This window comes from Furipterus horrens, unplaced genomic scaffold (assembly GCF_987537825.1).
Source record: "Furipterus horrens unplaced genomic scaffold, mFurHor1.1.pri manual_scaffold_10, whole genome shotgun sequence".
NCBI lineage: Eukaryota > Metazoa > Chordata > Mammalia > Chiroptera > Furipteridae > Furipterus > Furipterus horrens.
Genome location: NW_028327180.1, coordinates 78578601 through 78601187, shown reverse-complemented (window position 1 = coordinate 78601187; position 22587 = coordinate 78578601). Strand labels below are relative to the sequence as shown.

Sequence of the window (22587 nt, the reverse complement as noted above, 5' to 3'; positions counted from 1 at the left end):
ATGAGACAGAGCGTTAACTTCTCAAGTAACACAACAGATACTAGGAAATAATACTTGAACTGAAGGGACATACCATCAACAGGAGGCAGTTACTTTCAATAAGGCTTAGTTCTGTGTAGTCAGGACATCAGAAGTGAGGACTTGAAAAATATCTGGCAGAATAAACCAACAGGCTAAGTTATTTCCTACTTTCCCATGGTGCTACTGAGGCTTCTTAAGCAGGGGAAGCTTTTATTTTCGCTTGGAAGGAAACAAAGTGAAATAGAGAAGCCAAATTACTGCACCCAAAAGTTATGTTAAGAAATGACCTTGGGTTAGCTCACTGGTGGCTCCTTCCAGGACTCTTCAGTCCTCCCCTGCCTCCTACCTCACATCACTGTTGAAGGGACTCTAGTAACTGATTTGCACAACAGCTAGAGAATACACTAATTTTAATATTCAAATCATCCTTGATGGAATTGGAGCAATCTATTCTCAATGCAATTGGTTAAATATACTGTAAAATCTTGGCTTATAACCAACAGAGAAATCTTAAGCTTGAGTCTTTAAAAATACATATTTGGCACTTATCTTTCATCTTATTTTACTAATTAGGGGAATCTTAAATGGAAGAAAGAGCTCAATGTCTTAGGAAATTAAATTGCTTTAAAAGCTAACCAAAATTTTATCAGTAAGTCTTATCGATGAGGCTCGCAAACACTGTCGCACAACAAGCTTTACGTCTAAAAATAAAAGCCTGTGTTTTGTAATGCAACAGCTGGCTGAGAGCAACTGCAAAAAAGGAGGATGAAACACAAGCATTCATTTTCTTTCCAAGAAATAAAATATGGCAAAGAATGCAAAAGAGGTATGGGACAGGAGCAAATCCCCAGCCTCAGTGGCTGCTGGAGCGGAACAGGCTTTCTTCTCTCTCAGGCCCGCGGGCCCCACAAAGAGCTGCGCGAGACCCTGCTTGTCATTTGCCCTAGGAAGTGCCTGAGGTATGAAGTGATTGGGGAGTAGCTCTAAATGTGGGAGACTGGGGCCTGTCACTACATTTGGTGACGAGGCATAGATGACCAAACCAGGCACCAATAAGATTGGAGCACTTCAGAATTTAACAACTGGAATAGAGCTACAGGGGTCTAGCAAACCAAAAATCAGCCTTGTGTTGTACCAAAGGATGTGTTTTCTTCAGAAGGCCAGTCCCCTGGGGACTAGGACTTGGACCCTACTGGTGCTGGTAATGGTAGTGTTACTGATAGAAATACACAGGATTCGAAGGTAAATGTGGTGTAAGGTACAACCAAGAACAACATGTCTCCTGGTAAACGCAGAAGTCTCTAGGGACTGAAACATTATTCTAAATATTCTGAGGTTGTCTTCTTTCCCAACAACCACCTCACATGTATAATATAAATATTCAAAGTTTCAGAGCATACTAGCAAGGTAAGACATTAAAATGAAACATTTGTCCAACAGTGATGCCAAATATGAGGGTCTATTTTATTGCATGACGTTTGCATAAGAAAAAATATTGAAACCTGTAAGGCATCATGCAATCATCAATAAGCTAATTATTAACTGTACACTGAGGATAGGGGGGAATGTACATAATCTAAAATTGAAAAACTAGTTCCAAAAAGTACATAAAAAATTTAACATGATGAGCTTTTAATTATGATTCATATTTGTAGTTTCATATTGTTAAAAAGTGCTTCGAACGTCCTGCTGGAAAGTTGCTCTTTATAAATGGCGCTGGGGGTCATGTCAGATTACAAAGTGTAAAAACTAATTATCTTTATGGAATTAGAAAGCTAACATTGTGATAGTCAAACTTACTTGAATCAGTTTTCAATTCTCACTCAAATTAAGTTGATATAATATTAATAATCTAAAAAATATCTGTTTTCTAACCAATGAAAGTCTATTGAATTCAAGTTATGCATGTTCAGCAATCAAATCTCTGAGTAGGCCTGAATGGCGAGACTGGACCTGGACCACGGCAGGTGCTGTTAATCGATGTACTGTGCCATCCAGCGGAAGCCTTCCCCGTAGCCTTGCCTTTTGAGCACACTGCACATAAAAACTTCTAAGGGCCGGGCGTTCAGTTCTTTCAGAGGTACATTGCCCTAAAAGAGAAGACAAACATTATGCTGGAGACCCCTTGTGAAACAAAAGCTCCACTCCCCAGTAGAATAGCAGTTGATATCTCTTACAACAGCAGGCAATTGTGATAAAGCCACAGCTGGCACCTGACTCCTCTCGTTCTGCTTTAGGACAGAATGGGAAAGAGGTGGGCCTCTGAGGCACACAGAATGAAAACATCTTCGGCTGACTTAGAAAAAATTCAAGTTACTCAAACTGGCTTCACAAATATTAAAGATGAGCCCCGGCTGGTGGGGCTCAGAGGACTGAGCACTGGCTTGAGAACCACAGGGTTCCCAGTTCGATTCCCAGTCAGGGCACGTGCCTGGGTTGTGGGCCAGGTCCACAGTTGGTGGTGCGCGAGAGGCAACCACACGTTGATGTTTCTCTCCCTCTCTTTCTCCCTCGCTTCCCCTCTCTCTAAAAGTAAATAAATGAAATCTTAAAATATATATATATATATTAAAGATTAATATTCTCTGAGAAGGTTTTATGACAAAACAGGCATTTCCTAAATTTAATATGGAATTGAGTTATTAAAGGTCCCTCTCCCAAACAAATCCTAGTAGAAATGAATGCAAAAAATGCATCTTTATTAAGTATATGTTCAGAACATCCCAAAACACACCTATGCCCAAGTTTACTTATATTCTATTTTTATCTCTGGTGAATTCAGGGTCTTAACACTGAACTGGGAGCCTAAATACACTACTAGTATGTTTAAACATTCAAATATATAATTTGGTGGTTCTAAAAATTTATTTAAAAAAAAACAACTTTGAAAGCTTTCATTTAGTTTCCTATAAACATGAGCTTTGACATTTTTATCACCAAGAGAAGGTCTCATTCAGTGGCAGAAAGAAAACAAGTTGAGGACATTAAAAAAAGACCAAAATGCATAAATGACAGGTATTTTTATTTAAGTATAGGTGGTATACAATATCATATTAGTTATATTAATTTCAGGTCTACAATATAGTGACTCGACATTTTTATACCTTACAATGTGATCACCCCACTAATTCTAGTAATCATCTGTCACCATGTGAACTTATCAGAATATTATTGGCTATATTCCCCTTCATCTTTTTACCCATCCCCCACCCCTCACCCTCAGCAACCATTCCTTTGGTATCTGTTTCTATGAGTCTGTTTTTGCTTTGTTTTGTTTGTTCATTTGTTTTTCTTTTTTTAGATTCCACATATAAGTAAAACCATACAGTATTTGTCTCACTGACTTATTTCACTTAGCACAGTGTCTTCTAGGTTCATCTACGTTGTTGCAAATGGCAAAATTTCTTTATTGTTTAACATACACACTGAAAACAGGAGTGCATATATTTTTTCTAATTAGTGTTTTCGACTAATTCAGATAAATACCCAGAAGTGGAATTGCTGGGTAATGTTGTAGTTCTACTTTTAATTTTTCGAGGAACCTCTATACTGTTTTCTACAGCGGCTGTACCAATTTACAAGCCTACCAACAGTGCCCAAGGGTTCCCTTTTCTCCATATGTTATTTGTTAATTTTTTGATAATGGCCATTTTGACTGGTGTGCGTGTGATTTTGATTTGCATTTCCCTGATGATTAGTGATGTTAAGTAAATGATAGTTTTTAAGAAAAAAAAGATAATGGGCTTTTGTAGTTGGACAATAGTAACGTAAAAACACATTTTGTCGTATGCATGAAACTAAAATAATATTATACGTCAATTATACCTTAATTTAAAAAAAAACAAAAACCGAAGCTGCAAGTTTAAAATCAGTATGTTGTCAGTGATTAAAGCAACACTGTTTACATAAAAGCCATTTTTCTAATTCTTGTAAGTTAGAAGCAGAAGGAATGAAGGTGACCTTTGCATGGTAGTGCACTGGTAAGGGGCCGGCCCCGTTCCTTGTGGTGTCTTGTTGCTGCCCGTGGGGCTGCTGCTCTGCCTGCCCCCAGCACCCCTGCTGTGTCCCCGCGGTGGGGGGCTCTCACGGTCTTGTCAGTGTGGAGGGAGGAAGGACCCCAGAGGGTATGGGAGAAAGGTTTTGTGCCCTCTTAATTTATACAGTGCCCACCATGGAAGCAAATGCCTCCTGTGTGTAAATAAAACAAGCCTATTTTCGGAAAAAAAAAAATGAAGCCAGACTGTACCAGTTAGAGTAATAACCTGATTACTGTTCGGGGTAGTGTTGAAACAGATTCTTTCAGAAGATAAAAATATACTGTTGAATGAAATATTCACACCAGTCAAACATTTGTTTTTTTACCTTTCCTGTTGTCTGACCATATAAACCAAACATCTCCCGTAACCTTTCTTCACTGATGGCCTCAGGTCTGTCGATCTTATTCCCAAATATCAGTATAGGCACATTAGCAATGGTTTCATCTGTCATTAGTGACTGAAAGAAAACAAAAAACAAAAAGAAACACGAGATGTCAATATGAAACAATCTGAAAGGCTAAGATACCAAAAGGTACCAAGGACTCTCTCACAACATGCCAGTTTTGTCAACTTTCTTTGGCAAACTTTTCCTCTATTTCAAGTGAGCTCAGCGAACCCATCGACTCAATTCTCCTGTCTCCCTAAGGCTCCTTCTGCAGACGCTCACCCTGCTTGCTCTGTGAATCAGTGCGGTCCAGGGGACAGGGCCAGCGCCTGGAAAATGGGCAGACTGGTTTCACTTCTAGTTCTTCTGCTTCCGACTTGTGAGATGGTGGACAAATAGGTCTCACTGACATTCAAAGAGAATTTATAGAGTTGTAGCACCTACATTATGGAGTTGATTTGATAATTAAATGAGGTAATATGCACAGTGTGTGGCATCAGGTAGCAACTCAGGAATTCCCTGACCCTGTTTCATGACCACAGAACCTACCCAGACTTTTTCATATGAACAAGTATGTGTGTGCCTGTTCTGGGCAGAGGCATGGGCAGGCTAACCATCAGACAAATCATGGACCTGCTCTCTCTCTCTGTGGCCCTAGATCTAGCACTGGCCTTGCCTACTTCTCCGGAGCCCCTTTAAGAAGCATCTGATCTAGGGGAAGTAGCTATACATGGCCCTGCTCATTGTCGGGAGAGGTGACAAAGATAGTATGTTATACCATTTCCAGGTTCTAGCCAACTCTAAGAAACTGGCATCCTAGTATGACCAGGGACTCAAGATCAAGCCACTCTAGGAGTGTAGCAGACATGAAATATACTGCAAAGGCACAACACTGTCCAGAGTGAGCCAAGTCTTCAAGAAGGAAGTCTGCATTAATACTTCCTCAATAGCTACGCCCTGTGCATTCTAAGTAATCACTGAGCTCCACAAGTTGCCAGAAGTTACATCAGAGATTGCACAGAAGCTGCACCCTGACACCTAGATCGCCAGCCTGTTTTGTCAGGCTTACTAGCAAATTCAACTCTGTTTTGTTTTACTTATTTAACTTACATCAAGTTCTTCTTTTGATTCTAAGAGCCTTTCATGGTCTGCACAATCCACCAGAAATACAATGCCATTGATAGCAGGAAGGTAGTTTTTCCACACTCTTCGAGCTAACAAAAACAATCAGGAGTTAGATTTCATTTGCTTGTCAAAGCTAGCAGATGGTTTGATGAAAGTCCAATAAGATATCAAGTGTAATTATCCCTTAGCTGCTGCTACTTGACTATATACTCAAGTTAATCTTTTACCCAGTGTTGCCAGGCTCTTTCCAGAAGAAATATTAGGCTTTCCTTGATTGCAGGCAAGTCAATGCTTTACTCTGCCCCAATTTTACCAAATCTGTTACCAATGGACAATGATACTTGTTAAGTTCATTGGAGAACTGCTACTACTTTCATATGCAGTATTCATTTTTTGACATTTCTAGTTTATCAGTTCTTTGTTTTTTTGCCAGAGGTAAATTTGGAGTCAGTGGCGAAAGGAAATTAGTACCAGGTACAGACCTAAAATCTATAAAACCATAAGGGTAATTTTTTCCATGACATTTTTTTCTAGTGGAGAAAAGAATTTTTGAAATACCCCAGAGCAAAATACCTTTCTTCTCTGACTTTAGTTTTATGACAGATCTTTAAAAAAAATAGAAATGAAGTCGCAGATGAGCTCCATGAGGATCTAATTTTCTCTAATATATTTCAGTAATTACTTGATGTGTGTTTCAAGCAATCATCATATGTCTCAAATGTAGCTTGCGCTAGCCATAACCACTTAAAATCTTTTCAACTATTTGTCACGCAGCTTTTAGAATGCCTGCCAACTTTGTACTATTTTTTATTTGTGAATTACTATGGGCTGGGTACTGCCAAATCCTTTTGGGGATATAAAAAATGAACAGGATTTTAATCCCAAAAAGTTTAGGAGAGGAGATAAGATGCCCATTCCAAACTTGCAGACATGCACACAAAAGCCCTGAGAGCCGGGGAAGCATAGTTGCGAGCACTCCCAACTGGAAGCAGCTCCTCAGGGAAGACAGCAGCCCTCAACCCGGCCCTACAGGTGGGTCACTCATGTGCAAAGGCGGACGGCATGAGCGAAAGCACAGAGGTGGGAGAACACCAAGAGGGCTCAGTTTGGTTGGAGTAAAGAGAATGGAAAGGGGAATTGTGGGAAATAAAGACTTGAAAAGTAAACTGGAATGAGATCACAGAAATCCCAAATGCCAGACCTATGAGTCTGGCCTTTAATTTGTCGGTAATGAGTTAGCCGGTGAAGGTTTTTCATACAGAGCAGTGACATTCATAACATGATTATGACAGTGAGAGGCAGACTCGGGCAGAGAGAATGGGGGCTCAATCTTACTCACTGGCTTCACACCAAAAGCAATTCAGACTCAAATTGACCAGGAGGATCATGAAAATCACCCTTTGCTTTTAAAACATTTATTTGGGGATAATAATCCCTAAATTTTAAGTCTACTCTGGCCTTTCTTGAGTAGAATGAGATTTCATGCACTGGAACATAATGGTCACATTTTTATTAACTTAAAATAAAACTACTATATAAGAGTAATAGAATTTTACCTTGAACATGTCCTCCCAGATCAAAAGTTGTAAAGGTCATGCCAGCAATGGTTAGTTCTTCTGAAGCTAAATAATAATAAAATAATTTTTATAATATAAAAATCAGAAATCCATTCATGGTATATATTGCTACTTAATGTTTGATTTATTTTAACTGCAAATAAAGTCAAATCAAACATTTAGGAACTAATAAAATAATTCTTTGTTGGAATTAGATAAACTCCAATTCATATCGACAGTGTAAACACAAGTAATGGCAATATTCAATTCTAGTGTTTACTACCTACTACAAATCTATCACTTATTTATTTTTCCTTCTCTATTTCTCCTGCTGAAAATCTTAATCTATTCAATTATTTTTCTGTGAATTCAAGTGACCCTTCCAACCTAATAATTTTTCCTGCAAGTCAGCTTAAATGATACAGGTGAAATACCCATTTTTCTCATGGCTGTAAATTTTACAGGGGACAGTCTTTAATGACAAACAATTATAATTTTAAAAGTTGGCCATATCTCTTCAAATACTTTTCTGCTCCCTACCTTCCCCTCTTGATACTTCAATAAGAGGTCTGCTAAATGGCTTAATATTGTTCCACAAGTGACTGAGGCTCTGTTCATTTTTCTTTCAGTCATTTCTTCCCTTTGTGCTTCACCTTATGTTTCTATTGCAGTGACTGAAGTTCACTGGCCTTTCCTTCTGCAGTACTGGCACTAATTTGCTGTTAATCTTATCCAGCAATAATTTCATCTCAGATATTCTATTTTTTATTTCTAGAGGTTCCATTTGGTTCTTTTATATCTTTCATTTCTCTCATTATATTCATGTTTTCCTTCAATCCTTGTGCATATTCAGAACAGCTGTTTTAACTTTCTTATCTGCTAATGCCATCATCTTTGTCACTTCTGGATCTGTTTCTACTGATTGATTCTACTCCTGGTTCTGGATTATATTTTTCTGCTTTTTTGGACATCTAGTAATTTTTTGACTGGATGGTGGATTTTGTTATATTCTTTTGAAGAAGGTAGACTCATTTTGGAAGGCAGTTAAATAGATTGCAGATCAGTTTTTAAGCTTTGTTAGGGCAGATCTAAAGTAACCTTTACTTTGAGGCTACTTTAACCCATTACTAAGGTCTGATCCTTTTGAGTTTCTATCAAATGTCCTGTGTATTCAACCAGATCTCTCCATTCTGGCCAATGGGAACATGAATGATTCCTGGGGCCATGTAGCACTTGGAATTATTTGGCTAACAGCTCCACTATAATCCTTCCTCCAGAAACTGTTCTTTGACTGGTCATGTGGAGTTTTACCCTATGCATGCACAGACTGGAATTCAGCTACAAAAATTTCTGGAGTTCTTTCTCTGCAGAGTGACTCCCTGTCTGGCATTCTTGCCCATAATATTCTAGTCACCTCTGCCTCTCCAAATTCTGGTCTCTGTCTCAACTGGGCAAGACTTCTGGGTTATGTATGGATTTCCTCTCCCTGCACCATTGTCTGAAAATTATCTCCTGTGATAAAGCTTGACTAAAGAAGGGTTTGCTTTCCTTCTCTCAGGAATCACAGTCACATGCTAGCTATTTCCCAATATCTGAAAATTGTTGTAGTATATATTTTTGTCCAGTTTTCCAGTTGTTTACAGTGGGAAGGTAATTCCAGGCTGTTACTCCCTCATGGCCAAAAGCAGAAGTCTCCTACAATTACAATGAAAGGTTCAGTGTAATTGTTTACTATTCAGTAACTCCTAAGGCCCCAGAGTAGTTTATCTTGTTAAAAATTCTGTACACAGAGTGCCAACTGAATAAATAATTAATGCAATTTGTGGTCAAAGTGTGTTCCTTTCCATAAGGAAAAGATAATGCTTGGATGTGGTTTTCAAAGTACCTCTATGGTTATACTCCCTGCTTTACTTAAAAAGTCCCAGTTTGATTAATTCAGACACAGAACACTGTTAACATCCCTGGAAGTTTTCTCTAGCCCCTTCCCACCTCCACACCCAGAAACAACTACTGATCTGAATTCTACCACCACAGGTTAGTTTTGCCTGCTCTAGGATTTCGTATCAATAGTACCATACGGTATGTAATCTTTTGTGACCAGCTTCTTCCATGCAGTATAATGTGCATTATATTTATCAGTAGTTTATTCCTCTTTCTTGCTGAGTAGAGTTCCATTGTTTATGCATTCTTTTTTTGATGAACTTCTGGGCTGTTTCCAGTTTTTGGCTATTATAAATAAAGCTAGTATAAACATTCTTGTACAAGGACTTTGGTGAACATATGCTTTCATTTCTCTTAAATAAATACCTAGTAGTGGAAGTGTGACATCATAGGGTAGATATATGTTACTTTTTTCACATATGCTTTTGATTAACTGAGAAATATGAATTGAAACGAATGTGAGCTGCCAGAAGGTTGAGATAGTAGCTGTTCTGTGCCATTGTTTTTCCTCCTAGTACTCAGAACAACGTCTGACATAAAGTAGGGGCTCAATAAATATTTGTTGAATAGATACAAGACAGCAGCATCAAAAAATCAGAAATGACTTACACCTAATATAATCTCTTCCAATTCTGCTGTTTTTGCAGACAATTTTATAAACTGAATTTCACCATGATCATTTTTTCTTAACAGTATTGTTCTTGTATCACAATCTTATTTGCCAAGCCCCACTCTCTTCTCCTAATATAAAAAAAGATTTGTCAATTTTATGAAATCTTCCTTTTCCAACTTCACTAATAGTTTTAGAGATAAAATGGTACTTTGTTCTGTTCTATTCTCACTCTTTATTCTTTGATTATTTATTGAACTAAATAACTACCATATTATCTACTTTTTGATCCAGTTCTCAATTTTATACTTATTATTAAGGCCACACTCATTATTTCATAATAAATCTGTGGATTAAATTGTCTTTAAACTCTGTCTACTTGACTCATAGTCTTTTCAACAGTATAAGTGAGGTTCCTGTTATTTATAAGTTAGGCGTCTTTGTAATAACTTTGTCACTTTACATTCTCTAAAGGTATAATATGTCATTATTAATGTAAACAAGGTTATCGTGACTTATATAGCCTAAGTAATATCTGGTTGGATATTACTTAGGCTATATAATCCCTGGGACAATAACTCTTTAATTCCTCTAGCTGGAGAAGATTGTACTGACTGATAAAAACATATGAGTATTTTAAAAAAGATTTTATCTATTCCTTTTTAGAGGGAGGGGATGGGAGGGAGGAAGAGAGGGAGAGAAACATCAATGTGTGGATGCCTCTCACACACCCCTGACTAGGGACTGAACCGGCAACCCAGCCAAGTGCCTTAGCCAGGAATTGAACCGGAGACCCTCCGGTTCACAGGCGAGTGCTCAATCCACTGAGCACCACCATCCAGGGCATAACATATGAATATTACCTCAAGATTTACATATGCTCCCGGGGAGTTGGGTCACCTATTATTTACTATTTAAGAACAGGTCAAATCATCTAATTATAATTTATCCACCAAAAAAACAACAACAAAAAAACAAAACCCCAAACAGAAAAGCATTTCATTAGTGCCTATGAATCAGTATCACTTAATAAAGCAATAACATTGTATAGGGGAATATACTTACTGGGATGTAACGTTGGGACATGTTGTCCAAGTCTGTCATCTTTTAGCATGTGTAGCAATGTTGTTTTTCCCGCATTATCCAATCCAAGAAATACCAGTTTACCAGTTTTCTTATATAATCCTATAGAGAGAGCTATGATTAGTCAAAGTAATATCTGACACAAATTATCCAAATTAAATGACCTTTAATAAAAGTATAATATATTAACAGCTTAGTTATTTAGATACTTTTCCTAATTACTCTATATTTTTTATAGAGAAACACTTTTTTTTTGCCCTGACCGCTTTGGTTCAGTTGGTTGGGCCTTGTTCCATGGGATGAAAGGTCACTGGTTCGATTCTGGTCAGGGCACATGCCTGGGTTGTGGGTTAGGTACTTGGTCGGGGTGTGTGCGAGAGGCAACCGGTTGATGTTTCTCTTCCTCTCTTTCTCCTTCTCTTTCCCTCTCTCTAAAAATAAGTAAAATCTTTAAAAAAGAAAAAGAAAATATACCTTTTAAACTTTTAAGACTTTATAAACTGGCCTGCATAAGCTTGGATTTCTGATTTATTTTTAGTTTTGATGAGCTATTTTAAACCTATTATGATTTGGGAATTCAAATCATTATAAAACTAAACTTATCTGCAAGGCCAAAATGTCATTCCTTGACAATTTGGGGGAAATATATGTGTCCTCTACTAAAGAAACATTTATAAAGTAGTTCAAATTATGTATTGATGAAGTTAGATCAAAAGAAAAAATAAAGAAAACTTGATGGGATGAAGTATTTTGACAATAACACTTACAGTGAGCATTTCAGTAAAAGTTCGGTTCATAGCCAAATTTCCCTGAGAATAAGGTTAAACTATTCATGTGATGGCAACAACAACAAAAAACACATAATTTTAGATATATCAACTAAGCATTGATAGCGATAAGAAGATAGAAAAAGATAGCATTGACCAAATTATAGTACAGTGGCATTTACTGCAAAATTGCATATTTAGTTTTATAACTTTCCTTGAAGAATATTTTTAAGAGCAATTTTAGGTTTATAACAAAATTGACAGAAAGGCAGAAATTTGCCATGTACCCCCTGTCCCCACACACATTATCAATTCACTCACCAAAATGGTACCTTTTTGACCAAGGATATATTGACATATAATAATCACCCAAAGTTACCTTAGGGTTCACTCTTGGTGTCGTACATTCTGTGTTTGGACAAAGGTGTACTGGCATACCTTTGTCATCATACACTTATAACAGCATTATATAATGATGCTATTATCCATTGCCCTAAAAATCTTCTGTGCTCTGCCTATTCATCCTACCGCCACCCCACCCCCACTGTCTGGCAACCACTGATTTTTTTCTTTCCATATTTTTGTCTTTTCTAGAATGTCATATAGTTTAAATCTTATAGTATGTAGCCCTTTAAGACTGGCTTCTTTCACTTAGTAACATGCACTTAAGGGTTCTTCACATCTTTTCATGGCTTAATCTCATTTCTTTCTGTTTTTTTTTAAAGATTTTCTTTACTCAATATTTTTTTAGAGAGAGAGAAAGAGATACAATGAATCATTAAACATGTTTGTACGATTGCAAAGCCCACATTTGTAACTACTGGGTATATTATAAAGTGGTTCTAGACAAATAAGTACTTTTATATAAGTAGGCTTAAATGGATAATAGAGAATAAAGGGCCAACATTACCTAAAAACTGTAGCACACTGCTGAAACCACTGTAAATCCAGTCAAATAAAAAGGACATATTCAAATCTTACAGGGTCTGGAAAAAAAAGTATTTTGAATTTAGTGATCAACCTTAAACACCAATATACATTAAATACCAACAACAACCAACTCAAGTAAAGTAACCCTACAACAACCTTACCACGAAGAATTAAATACTCTTATCAAAGCTAGTCTAACCTGATCTATACTGATACATAAAAAACAAAATGCCATTAAAATACAAAGTAGAGACCACTTTTTGTCCCTCAAAATAACCAATATGAAAAAGAACTATAAGAGCCAGGCCTACAAAAGGTGTGGTAAAAGAGACATTGTTGGTGGCAGTATAAATTCCTACAAATCTTTCTGAAAACTTATTTGGCAATAATACATCTGTTGATACTATTTGACTTAAATCGTCCTAAATATGGAAAAGCTTTATATATAAAGATGTGCATCAAAGTGTTACAAAAGAAAAATTTGGAAATAATCTAGTTCAAGTTAAATTAATTATAGTATATATGACTTATGGAATATTTACCAAAATGATGGAGTTGGGGGGAGAAAGGGCAGGGAGAAGAAGAAGAGGAGAAGGAAGTTAATGATAATAACATTTCAAAGTCTGATTATACTTAATGGAGTAAAAACCTCTGTTTCTATTTCTTTTGGTCTTTTGGAGCAGTTGGTACCAGCGGTAAATTTCTGGGTTTATCTTTTCACATTTTTCAAATTTTAATCACATCACCAAATATTTTTTAAAAATCTTAAATCACAGTAGAAAATGCAGTGTGTAGTTCAACTCAGCATTTAATTGACAAGTGCTTGATAAACTAATATGGAAATTAAAAAAAGAAGCCTCTTGAGAAAAGACCATATACTGTATATAAAAATATACTTTCAGATCAATAAAGTTCATTTTCTAGAGTTGCACAAAAAACCCTCGGCCCTAAAGTTGAGCCAAATCCAAAAAGTCTGAAGGGCTGTACTATCTTTGACATTCTTCAGACAGAGTATGACACACAACATTGCATTCTTTAACCACTTCTCATTCCTGTGGGCTGCTCAGTTTGATGCAGATGGACCCACCAAACTCAAAACTCCTAGAGGGTAAGGTGTTAACAATCCACATCGCCCTGAGAATAGGAGACAGAGAATAAAGACAGCCTAACTCCAGTTTCTATAAGGCCTGGCAGTATTTACTCAGTGATTCCCTGGGTCCTGGCAATAGCCTTTCACCCTTATTTGAACTAGCGTGAGCAGAAGTTTGTTCTTGCAACCAGATGGTTCCTGATTAAGACAGTAACTGACAAATTATGAAGTTTCATGTGTCAGGATCACAAGAATGAGATCTACAACAGCAACATATATATACAAGAATCTAATATCTTAGTTCTTGTTTTACTCAAGTTGAAAATTACATCTCCTTCTACTATTATCATTCTAGATCATGTAGAAATAAAATTGTTGGTTGTATGTCCGGAAAAAATCCAGCCATTGTTAACATAATAAGAATCATTTATGCAACATCGATATAACCAGGCAGCCAAGGAGAGTGAACTGGATTGCACATGTGTGAACAATGACCACTTCACTGTACTAGTCAGTGGGGGTGGTAGATGCTGTTGAGTGAGCAGGTGTACTGTGTGGCCATAGCACTCAAAATGACTGAGCTAGTACAGCAAAGAATTTGCATTAAATTTTACATTAAGACTGAACATTCCTTCATGGAACCTATTCTGATTATTCAGAAGGCTGCAGCTATGGGTAGCTGGTGATTGGCAGCTTTATCACGACAATGCGCCACCCCATACATCACGTTTCATGTGGAGTTTTTGGCAAAGTTCAGGTGACTCAGTCCTCCTACAACCCAGATTTGGTGCCCTGTGACTTCTGGCTTTTCCCGAAACTAAAATCACCTTCGTAAGGGAAGAAATTTCAGACCATCAATGAGATTCAGGAAAACACGACAGAGTAGCTGATGGCAACTGGAATTGTGTGAAGTCCCAAGGTACCTAGTTTGGAGTGGACTGAGGTGTCATTATCCTTTGTACAGTGTTTCTTGTATCTTGTATCTCCTTCAAATGTTTTTATTTTTCATATTACATGGCTAGGTACCTTCTGGATGGCCTTATATGCTCACAAGTCCTGCTTATCTCTAAATCCAAAGTCCTATTCCCATAGTTCTATAGTGACAAGGTGCAAATAAGGGAAGGTTTCTTAGGTGATGTTTAGTCCAAATCTTGAAAATCGAGTAAGTTTGCTAAAAGTTATTGAAGCTTATACCATGTGCAGAGGTATAAAATTCAAAGGGGACAGCAAAAAGTCAGGTATTGTTAGATAGTATGATTGAGGTTAGGGACCTGCAAGCTGAGAGTAAAAATCAATGGGTGCTAATTAGTGAGGCAGGAGCCAGAGTGATCAATAAATCTGAGACAAATCTAGCCATCTGGTCTTCATGCTTGCTACCTATATATATGGACATAAGAAACAACACAGAATCCCTGACTGGTGTGGCTCAGTTTGTTGGATGCCATTCCATGAAGCGAAATGTCACTGGTTGGATTCCCGGTCAGGGCACATTCCTGGCTTGCAGGTTCAGTTCCAGTCCGGACATGTGCAAGAGGCACCGATCAATATTTCTCTTTCAAACTGATGTTTCTCTCCCTCTCTTTCTCCCTCCTTTTCCCTCTCTCTAAAAATAAATAAAATCTTTTAAAAACGGAAAGCAAGAAATACAAAAGGAATCTTTCATTTAATAACATAAAAAAAAAAAAAAAAAAAAAAAAAAACAGCTGCCACTTATTGAGCCCCCATGAGCATTATGGACTAGAGGTTAAGAGCAGGAGCTCTGGAGCCAGGACTTCACCACTTACTACCAACCTGAGGCAAGTTATTTCACTTTTCTCACCTGTAAAATGGGGATAACAGCTACCTAAGATGGTTGTTGTGAAGATTAAATAAATTACCGCACACAAAGCACACAAATTACTACTATACATCTGGCATGGAGTAAGCATTCAATATTAACTGCTGATATTGTTTTTCTTCTACTATATGGCCCACAGTACTAGATACTTTACATACGTATATCACCAGTAACCACCCCAACAATCTTTCAAAGTAAATATATTACTGTTACCATTTTATAGAAAAAGAAACTGCAGTGAAAATAACTAAAACTCAATGATCAGTGATAGGCACATCAAAGCTTCAAACCTGGGTCTTTCTGACTTCCAGCTCCATACACTTTCCCACATAGTGCCTCTAAAGCTTCATAACAAATAGATTTAAAGGTCAAAATTTGCTTTAAGTATTATGTACCATTATTTTATCACTTCAGCTCATGACTCTGACTGTAATCCTTCTTCTCCCTCCCATTCCACATTCAGCTATTCTCCAATTCTATCAATTTCTGTGGAGAAGTCTCAAACTTTCTTTGATTGCCACAGGAATCACCTAGTCAAGAGTCTTATGTCACATTCCTAAACTGCTATCTTAACCTCAAAATTTGTTTTTATCCATTTGTACACACCCTCAAGAATGGTTTCATCAAAATGCCATCTTGGGCCCAGGCTGGTGTGGCTCAGTTGGTCGGAGCGTCCTCCCAAAACCGAAAAATCGCAGGTTTGAGTCCGGTCAGGGCACATGCCCGAGTTGCAGGTTCTGTCCTTAGTTGGGGCATGCATGAGAGACAGCTGATAAACGTTTCTCTCTTCTCTGTCCCCCACTCTCTTCCCTACTCTCTAAAATCAATAAGTGTCCTTGGGTGAGGATCCAAAAAAAAAAGTCATCTTGGCCCTGGCTGGTGTGGCTCAGTTGGTTGGAGCGTCATCTCATTACCAAAGGGTTACAAGTTTGATTCCATGTTGGGGTACATGCCTAGGTTGCAGGTTTAGTCCCCAGTCTGGGCACATGTGATCCTGGGTCTTGCCACAAACAGGAGGCAACCAATTGGTGCTTCTCTCTCGAATTGATGTTACTCTCTCTCCCTTCCCCTCTTCCTTTCTCTCTCCCTAAAAAGCATCCTTGAGTGAGGATTAAAAAAAAAATGTCATCTTGGACTTGATTTTTTGCATAGTCAGGGTGATTAGAACTCCCAGTTTGCTGGGGACAGTCTCAGCAGTTACACCAGTGTAATTATCAATACTGCCTCTTTTCTTCTCAAAAAGGGTCCTGAAATTATGTGGCCACACCATACATGCGGACAGAGAGCCACTGGCAATCTGTAAGCTGAAAAATGATTCAATCAGATTCCTAGTCCATTATTCCAGAACTGCCACTATCTGCCTTCTAGCTACCTCTCCAAGCTTAATGCATATTACTTCCCTACTTGCAGCTTTTCCTGGGCCAAAGTAAACTGCTTGCCATTCACCACTGGTGACCTGTATTTTACCACCTTAAAACCTCTATGCATTGTCCTTCTCAACATCGGAATGTTCTCCCACCCTCTCTGCCTAAAATCCTCCTGCCTTATGCACTAGCCAAATGCTATGGAAGAAATGAATCATCACCCAAGGTGGTCTTTAAGGAACAGATAGGTGTGGAAGAACCAATGGAACCCCGGAAGGGTAGAACTAGAAGAGACAGTGGCAAAACTGGAAAGGAAATAAGTGAACCCCATCATATACAGCTGCAGAGATGTCAGAGCTGGCTTTGGTGACAAGGAGATGGCTGCGGAGAGCATGAGCAACCTGCGGTGCTGGGTAGTATACGAGAGCCTATGGCCAGTACTTGAAACACAGCACAGCCTATCTCCACACTTCGTTAACTATGTGACCTTGAAGGAGTTAAAAGTTTCTTCTGCAAAATCTCTCAGGATGCGGTGAAGATCACTCGAAACACAATGCACAAAGTATTTAATACCTAGTCGCTGTTACTAAGAGGTGAATGGGACAGGTTAATAGGTGGAGGCAGTGAGGAGAGATTCCTCTTTCAAAAAAGTCAAAGTGAAATGAGGGAAATGAGATTTTCTTCTTAAGGAAGGGTGAGGCTCAAGTATGTTGATAAACTGAAGGGAAGGAATTAGTGGAAAGGGAGGGGTTAAAGATGACAGAGAGAAGGAAGGAGTTAAGCAAAAAGGGCAAAGTTTCAGGAGGAGCCTGGACTGAGAGCTCATCTCTTCCTCCAAGATACAAGGAAGGTGGGCCAGGAATGTATAGTGGGGGTGGCAGGAATCTGACTCCAAAAGTGAAGGGGTGTAGAGAAATTAAAACCTTCGGGGCAGTGCCAACCTGCACTGATTTCCAATCTCCCCCTCTCCTTCCTACCCTCACTCTTCAGCAATGCTTAACTTTTGAGAACATTGAGTAAACAAGAATTAGGGACTTTCAGAACAGGAACTAAAAAACAAACAAACAAACAAAACAAGGAGAACAGGAATTTGAGAGTACTCCTAAGACTAATGTGATCTGATTACAAGTTCAAGCTGGGTGGATAAAGGTATAAGGCAGGTGGTGTATGGGGATGGAGATCAATGGATGGGGATCAATATAGAACCGGGAGAGAAGGGGGAAAGCGTTCAGTGGAAAAGCAGGCACAGATGTAGTAAAAGGGTGATAGAAGTGAAAGGTGGGCCATACTGCCAGCAAAGTGGAGAAGCTGGGATTCAAGAATTCAAGAGAGGATCGGGTCTGGGGAGTGGCAAGCTCAAGGTCCTCCTTCTGGCATAGACAGCTGAAGAGAAATGGAGGTGACAGATACGGGAAGTCAAACTATAGGATACCCTGTCCATACTGACGGGCAGTGGAATCACCTAGAATGGAGGGCTTTGCTATAGAAACCAAGACTGAATCAAGTGGCAAAGTCCTCACTGAAGATGATTGTTGGTAGGTGAGAGCTATACGAAGGGGAGAATGGGGTAAACCTTAAAGGAAAAAGGATTTTTTTAAAAGATTTTATTTATTTATTTCTAGAAAAGGTGGGGGAGGGAGGGAGAAAGAGAGGAAGAGAAACATCGATGCGTGGTTGCCTCTTGTGCCCCCAACCGAGGACCCAGTCTGCAACCCAGGCATGTGCCTCGATTGGATATGGAACAACGACCCTTTGGTTCACAGGCTGGCACTCAATCCACTGAGCCACACCAGCCAGGGCAGAAAAAGGGTTTTTTTTACATTAAGGATGGTAGCTATTTGCTGCTGTAAAATTTGTCCCAATAGAAATAATTTAATAACCTACATGGGAAAACTCTGCTTTAAAACATAATGAGATATTTCTATTTCTATAAACTTATGGTTTCTAAGAACATTAAAACAAGCTAGGAGTTACCACTGGTCATTTTAAAATAGAGGTAAAAACTAAGAATAAAAGTTACTTAGCCACAAACAGATACCTGAGCCCTGAGAACAGGTTACACAACACCATGAACACCCTTATTAAGACATGTGAAGAGCAAAGGTCAAGAACAAAAAAACATATACACGTCAGCAGATTTATTTATTGCATGAACACCAAATAGGAAAAGGCCCTATGCAGATTAGAAAAGTGATCTACTCAAGTAACATGAATATCAGTGCAAAGGGTATAATGAGACAGAACCTCTCAGATTAAAAATAACTTCTTAAAGTCTCATTCCATTAAACTTATATGGATGATTCCATTTATATGACATGTCCAGAATAGGCAAATGCTTAGAATAAGTAGATTAGTGTTTGTCAGACAGAAGGGAAAGGGGAAACTGGCAGTGACTGCTAATGGGTACTAGGCTTCTTTTGGGGGTGATAAAATGTTCCGGAATTAGATAGGAGTGACAGTTGCACAACATTGTGAATGTACTAAAAACACTGAACTGTAGTTATTATAAGGGTAAATTTTATTGTATATGAACTATTGCAATCAAGCTATTATAAAAAATTTAAAGTCAAATTTACAGGGCCTTTTAATATTTGTAACAAATTATTTAAGTAATTAGGCAGAACCGTTAGGTATGAGTTTTAAGGGAAAAAATACACATAATAAAACAAGATACAAATATGTACTCCAAAAAGTACTGCTTGGAGAAACTAAAAGCTATGGTAGTCTAAAGAGGCAAATACAATATCAGAGTGGAATATAAAAGCAATACCTTTGGGAAGTAAAGGATGGTAGAGCTATGGTAAAATGAATGGAGTACATATCCTAGAATTTAAAAAATATGGATTTAATGTGCACCTTTTGAAATATCGATACTATCATTTCATTCTGGGAAAGTCAGTCTCTCTGAGACCCAGTTTCCTCCTACATACAATGGGAATACCACCTGCCTCAGAGTTGTAAAAATGATTAAATATGATAATGTACCTGAAAACACCTTGAATATTATACAATATAAGGTAGTATTAACTCATTCAGACTAAATTAAATGCACAAAGCTTTATAAATTCCAATTTTCAAATTAATTTCAATATTTACTTTTAGTATGAAAAAGTCTTTAATGATACTCTGATTTTGCTTTATTTTTATAAAGATTTTATTTACTTATAGAGAGAGGGGAAGGGAGGGAGAAAGAGAGGAAGAGAAACATCAATGTACAAGAGATAGATACATCCATCGGTTGCCTCCCTCATACCCCCAACTGAGCACCCGGCCCACAATCCAAGCATGTGCTCTGACTGGGAATAGAACCAGCGACCTTTCAGTTCACAGGCTGGTGCTCAATCCACTGAGGCACACCAGCCAGGGCTAATTTTACTTTAAATATTAACAACACTGCCATTGACTGTCACCAGAAAAGGCACTAGACTAGTTTCTTTCAACTCCAAGTAGAAAAAGAAAAAAAGTTTCACTACAAGAGATTAATCATAATTTTCTACCTAACTGTATCAGGTTTATGACTAAAACATGTACAAAAACCCATAAGATGAATATACTATCTATAAGCTAATTTAGGAATTATACACACCTCGCTCTCGAATTGAAATGCTAGAAATATAAAGAAGGCCAAAATCTGACCCTGGCTTGGCAGCTCAGTTGGTTAGGTTGTCATCCCTATACTCCAACGTTGTGGGTTCAATCCCAGGTCAGGGCACATACAAGAATCAACCAATGAATGCATAAATAAGTAGAACAACAAATCGAAGTTTCTCTTGCTCCCTCTCTCTAAAAAATCAGTAAATAAAAAAAATTTTTTAAAGGCCAAAAACTCGTCTTGACTATGTTTTGCAGAATTTCAGAAAGGCCCTCTGCATTACTAAGGATGGACAGTAACAATGTTCAATGTTTCAAGACAATGCTGCTTTATATGTATTCTCCCCTAAAATTGTCAGATTTTCTTTCTATAGCCTTTAAAGTTTTGAAGCAGTGATGCAAATAAAAAACTCAAGAAAACATTTTAGAATTGAGTGCATAGCAATCTCAATAATGGAGCAAGAACTTTTGGCTCATGTCATTAACAAAATGTACATACTTAAGTTTCCTATAGGGAAAGGTGACACTCGATTCAAAGACGGTTAAATCTGTGACAAATATAAATAGTAGGATATTTCTGAGAGTGAAAAAAAGGGGGGAAAAGACTCTATGTTATGGAAAAAAAGTTGTGAGTTTGAGTACTGAACTTGCCTATACTAAACTAAGAAAATTAAAATTGACGTAAGCAATAACAGACTCAATCCTTTAAATACTTTTAATTGAAGTTCTAAAAGCTATACACAAGGAAGAGAAACTTTTCAACACTGTGATTTAAAAATGATTTGCTTAGTAATGTTTTGCAGAAATAATCTAAATGAGTTTCAGCCAAGGGAAAGAGGGTGGAGAAATAATGAATCATTACTATAGAATTCTGATTTGTAAGCTTCAGATGATTTGGCAGTGATTTTTATTTCTGATAGCCTAATCTTTTGTCTCAATTCTTGCTTGAAATGCAAGGAAAGGAAGGTTAAAGTGTACCTTATTTAAACTACTCATTTTCACAATTATTGAAAACACTTCTCCAACATTTCTAAAATAAAGGCAATACATTCCTTTTCTGCAAACTCAGGAAATGCCAATGAACTATACAATCTTAAAGGTTTTAAAGTTCAAAACATTTTGGTAACGAATGCAAATCCACTAAAACAATATTACATATACAGCTGCTTTGATACATCAGCACCACTAATCACTGACAAATTATAAGTCTTCCTTTATTCCTCACCTGTAAAATAGAAATGATACTACCACCCTCCTTAGTGGATTGTTGTGCGCATAGCGCCTTACACACAGTAGTAGTCAATAAATGTTCCTTTCCTTTTCTTTCATTTGTTTCAATGTGAGTTACTCTTAACTGATAATTAACACCGAATAAACATTCTTCAGAGTTAAGATGTGGTAATACAGATCTTGCTATAAGAAATGCAAATAATACTAGGCTTAATTTTTTGAGATAAAAATATTTCTTCACCTCATTTTGCCCATGTACCAAATACCTTAAATTTCTGACGAGTTTGGTTCTTTTGACCAACAATGTCATCGCTTTCGCTGCTGTCAAAACAAATTTCTATCTTATTGTAAAATCTTGGAATAATTTATAAATCATTACCGTTTCCCCCAGTAGTGGATCTCTTTTCCACTCAAATGTAAGTTGAGCTATGGCAAGACGTTAACTGCTATTAGTAAGAAAGCTCCGTTTGTCCCTACACTAATCGGGAGACTTGAAAACAACACACCACGTCACAGCCTCTTGAGCTGTCAAAGATTCCCGCCGCCTTCACCTTACCAGGAAAGGAAACTGAGGCCGATGGGAAGGAAGGGCTTGCCTGCGGTTGAGACATCTAGTTCTTCCTGAAATAACCCACCGTTTGACAGCAGCGGTGTCCTGCCCAGAGGACCAGCACCGTAGCCCCGCACATCAGAAAAGGAACCCAACCTGCCTCACGCTGCCTGATTCCAGGGCAGAAAAGGGGCACCCTGCCACAGGCAGGGACGCTGGGTGGGCCCAGACCCAAAAAAGTGCACCTTCCCAGGGATCCACAGCTGCCGCGCGCCGGCTCTCCCGGGAGAAGAGGCAATCACCCACCTGTGATTGAAGAGAATTTAATTCCTTGGTTGGCGTCGAACCCGAACCTCAAAGCGCGATGGCTGATGGCTGCCGGGGCTCCAACTCGCGTCAGCTCCTTCCCGACTGGCTGGGTGCTTCACTCCTGATTGTCCGCGGGACTCTGGCGCTGTGCGGCCGAAGTT

At 38.2% G+C, this 22587-nt stretch overlaps 1 protein-coding gene across 3 annotated transcripts; it reads right to left on the bottom strand.

Moving 5' to 3' along the window:
* Positions 1-1466: 1466 nt before the first annotated feature.
* On the bottom strand, positions 1467-22558 carry SAR1B (secretion associated Ras related GTPase 1B). Of its 3 annotated transcripts, none has more exons than XM_090288308.1 (7): positions 22424-22558; positions 12436-12511; positions 10741-10860; positions 7125-7190; positions 5554-5657; positions 4384-4515; positions 1467-2111 (listed from the first exon to the last, which is right to left on the bottom strand). In XM_090288308.1, exons 2-7 carry the CDS (start codon positions 12491-12493, stop codon positions 1995-1997), a joined length of 597 nt encoding a protein of 198 aa, XP_090144434.1. In that variant the 5' UTR covers positions 12494-12511; positions 22424-22558; the 3' UTR covers positions 1467-1994. The 3 variants fall into 3 exon arrangements, with proteins under 3 accessions (XP_090144434.1, XP_090144435.1, XP_090144436.1); XM_090288309.1 differs by lacking the exon at positions 22424-22558 and adding an exon at positions 22124-22232; XM_090288310.1 differs by lacking the exon at positions 22424-22558 and adding an exon at positions 21947-21969.
* Positions 22559-22587: the final 29 nt, after the last annotated feature.

Bases quoted from the DNA above. Each gene is read 5' to 3' on its own strand.
- SAR1B (XM_090288308.1), bottom strand. From the start codon at position 12,493: ATGTCCTTTTTATTTGACTGGATTTACAGTGGTTTCAGCAGTGTGCTA. The intron at 7,191-10,740 runs GTAAGTATATTC...ATTATTATTTAG, and splicing joins TGTCCCAACGTTACATCCCA to CTTCAGAAGAACTAACCATT. The intron at 5,658-7,124 runs GTAAAATTCTAT...TGTTTTTGTTAG, and splicing joins TCTGGGAGGACATGTTCAAG to CTCGAAGAGTGTGGAAAAAC.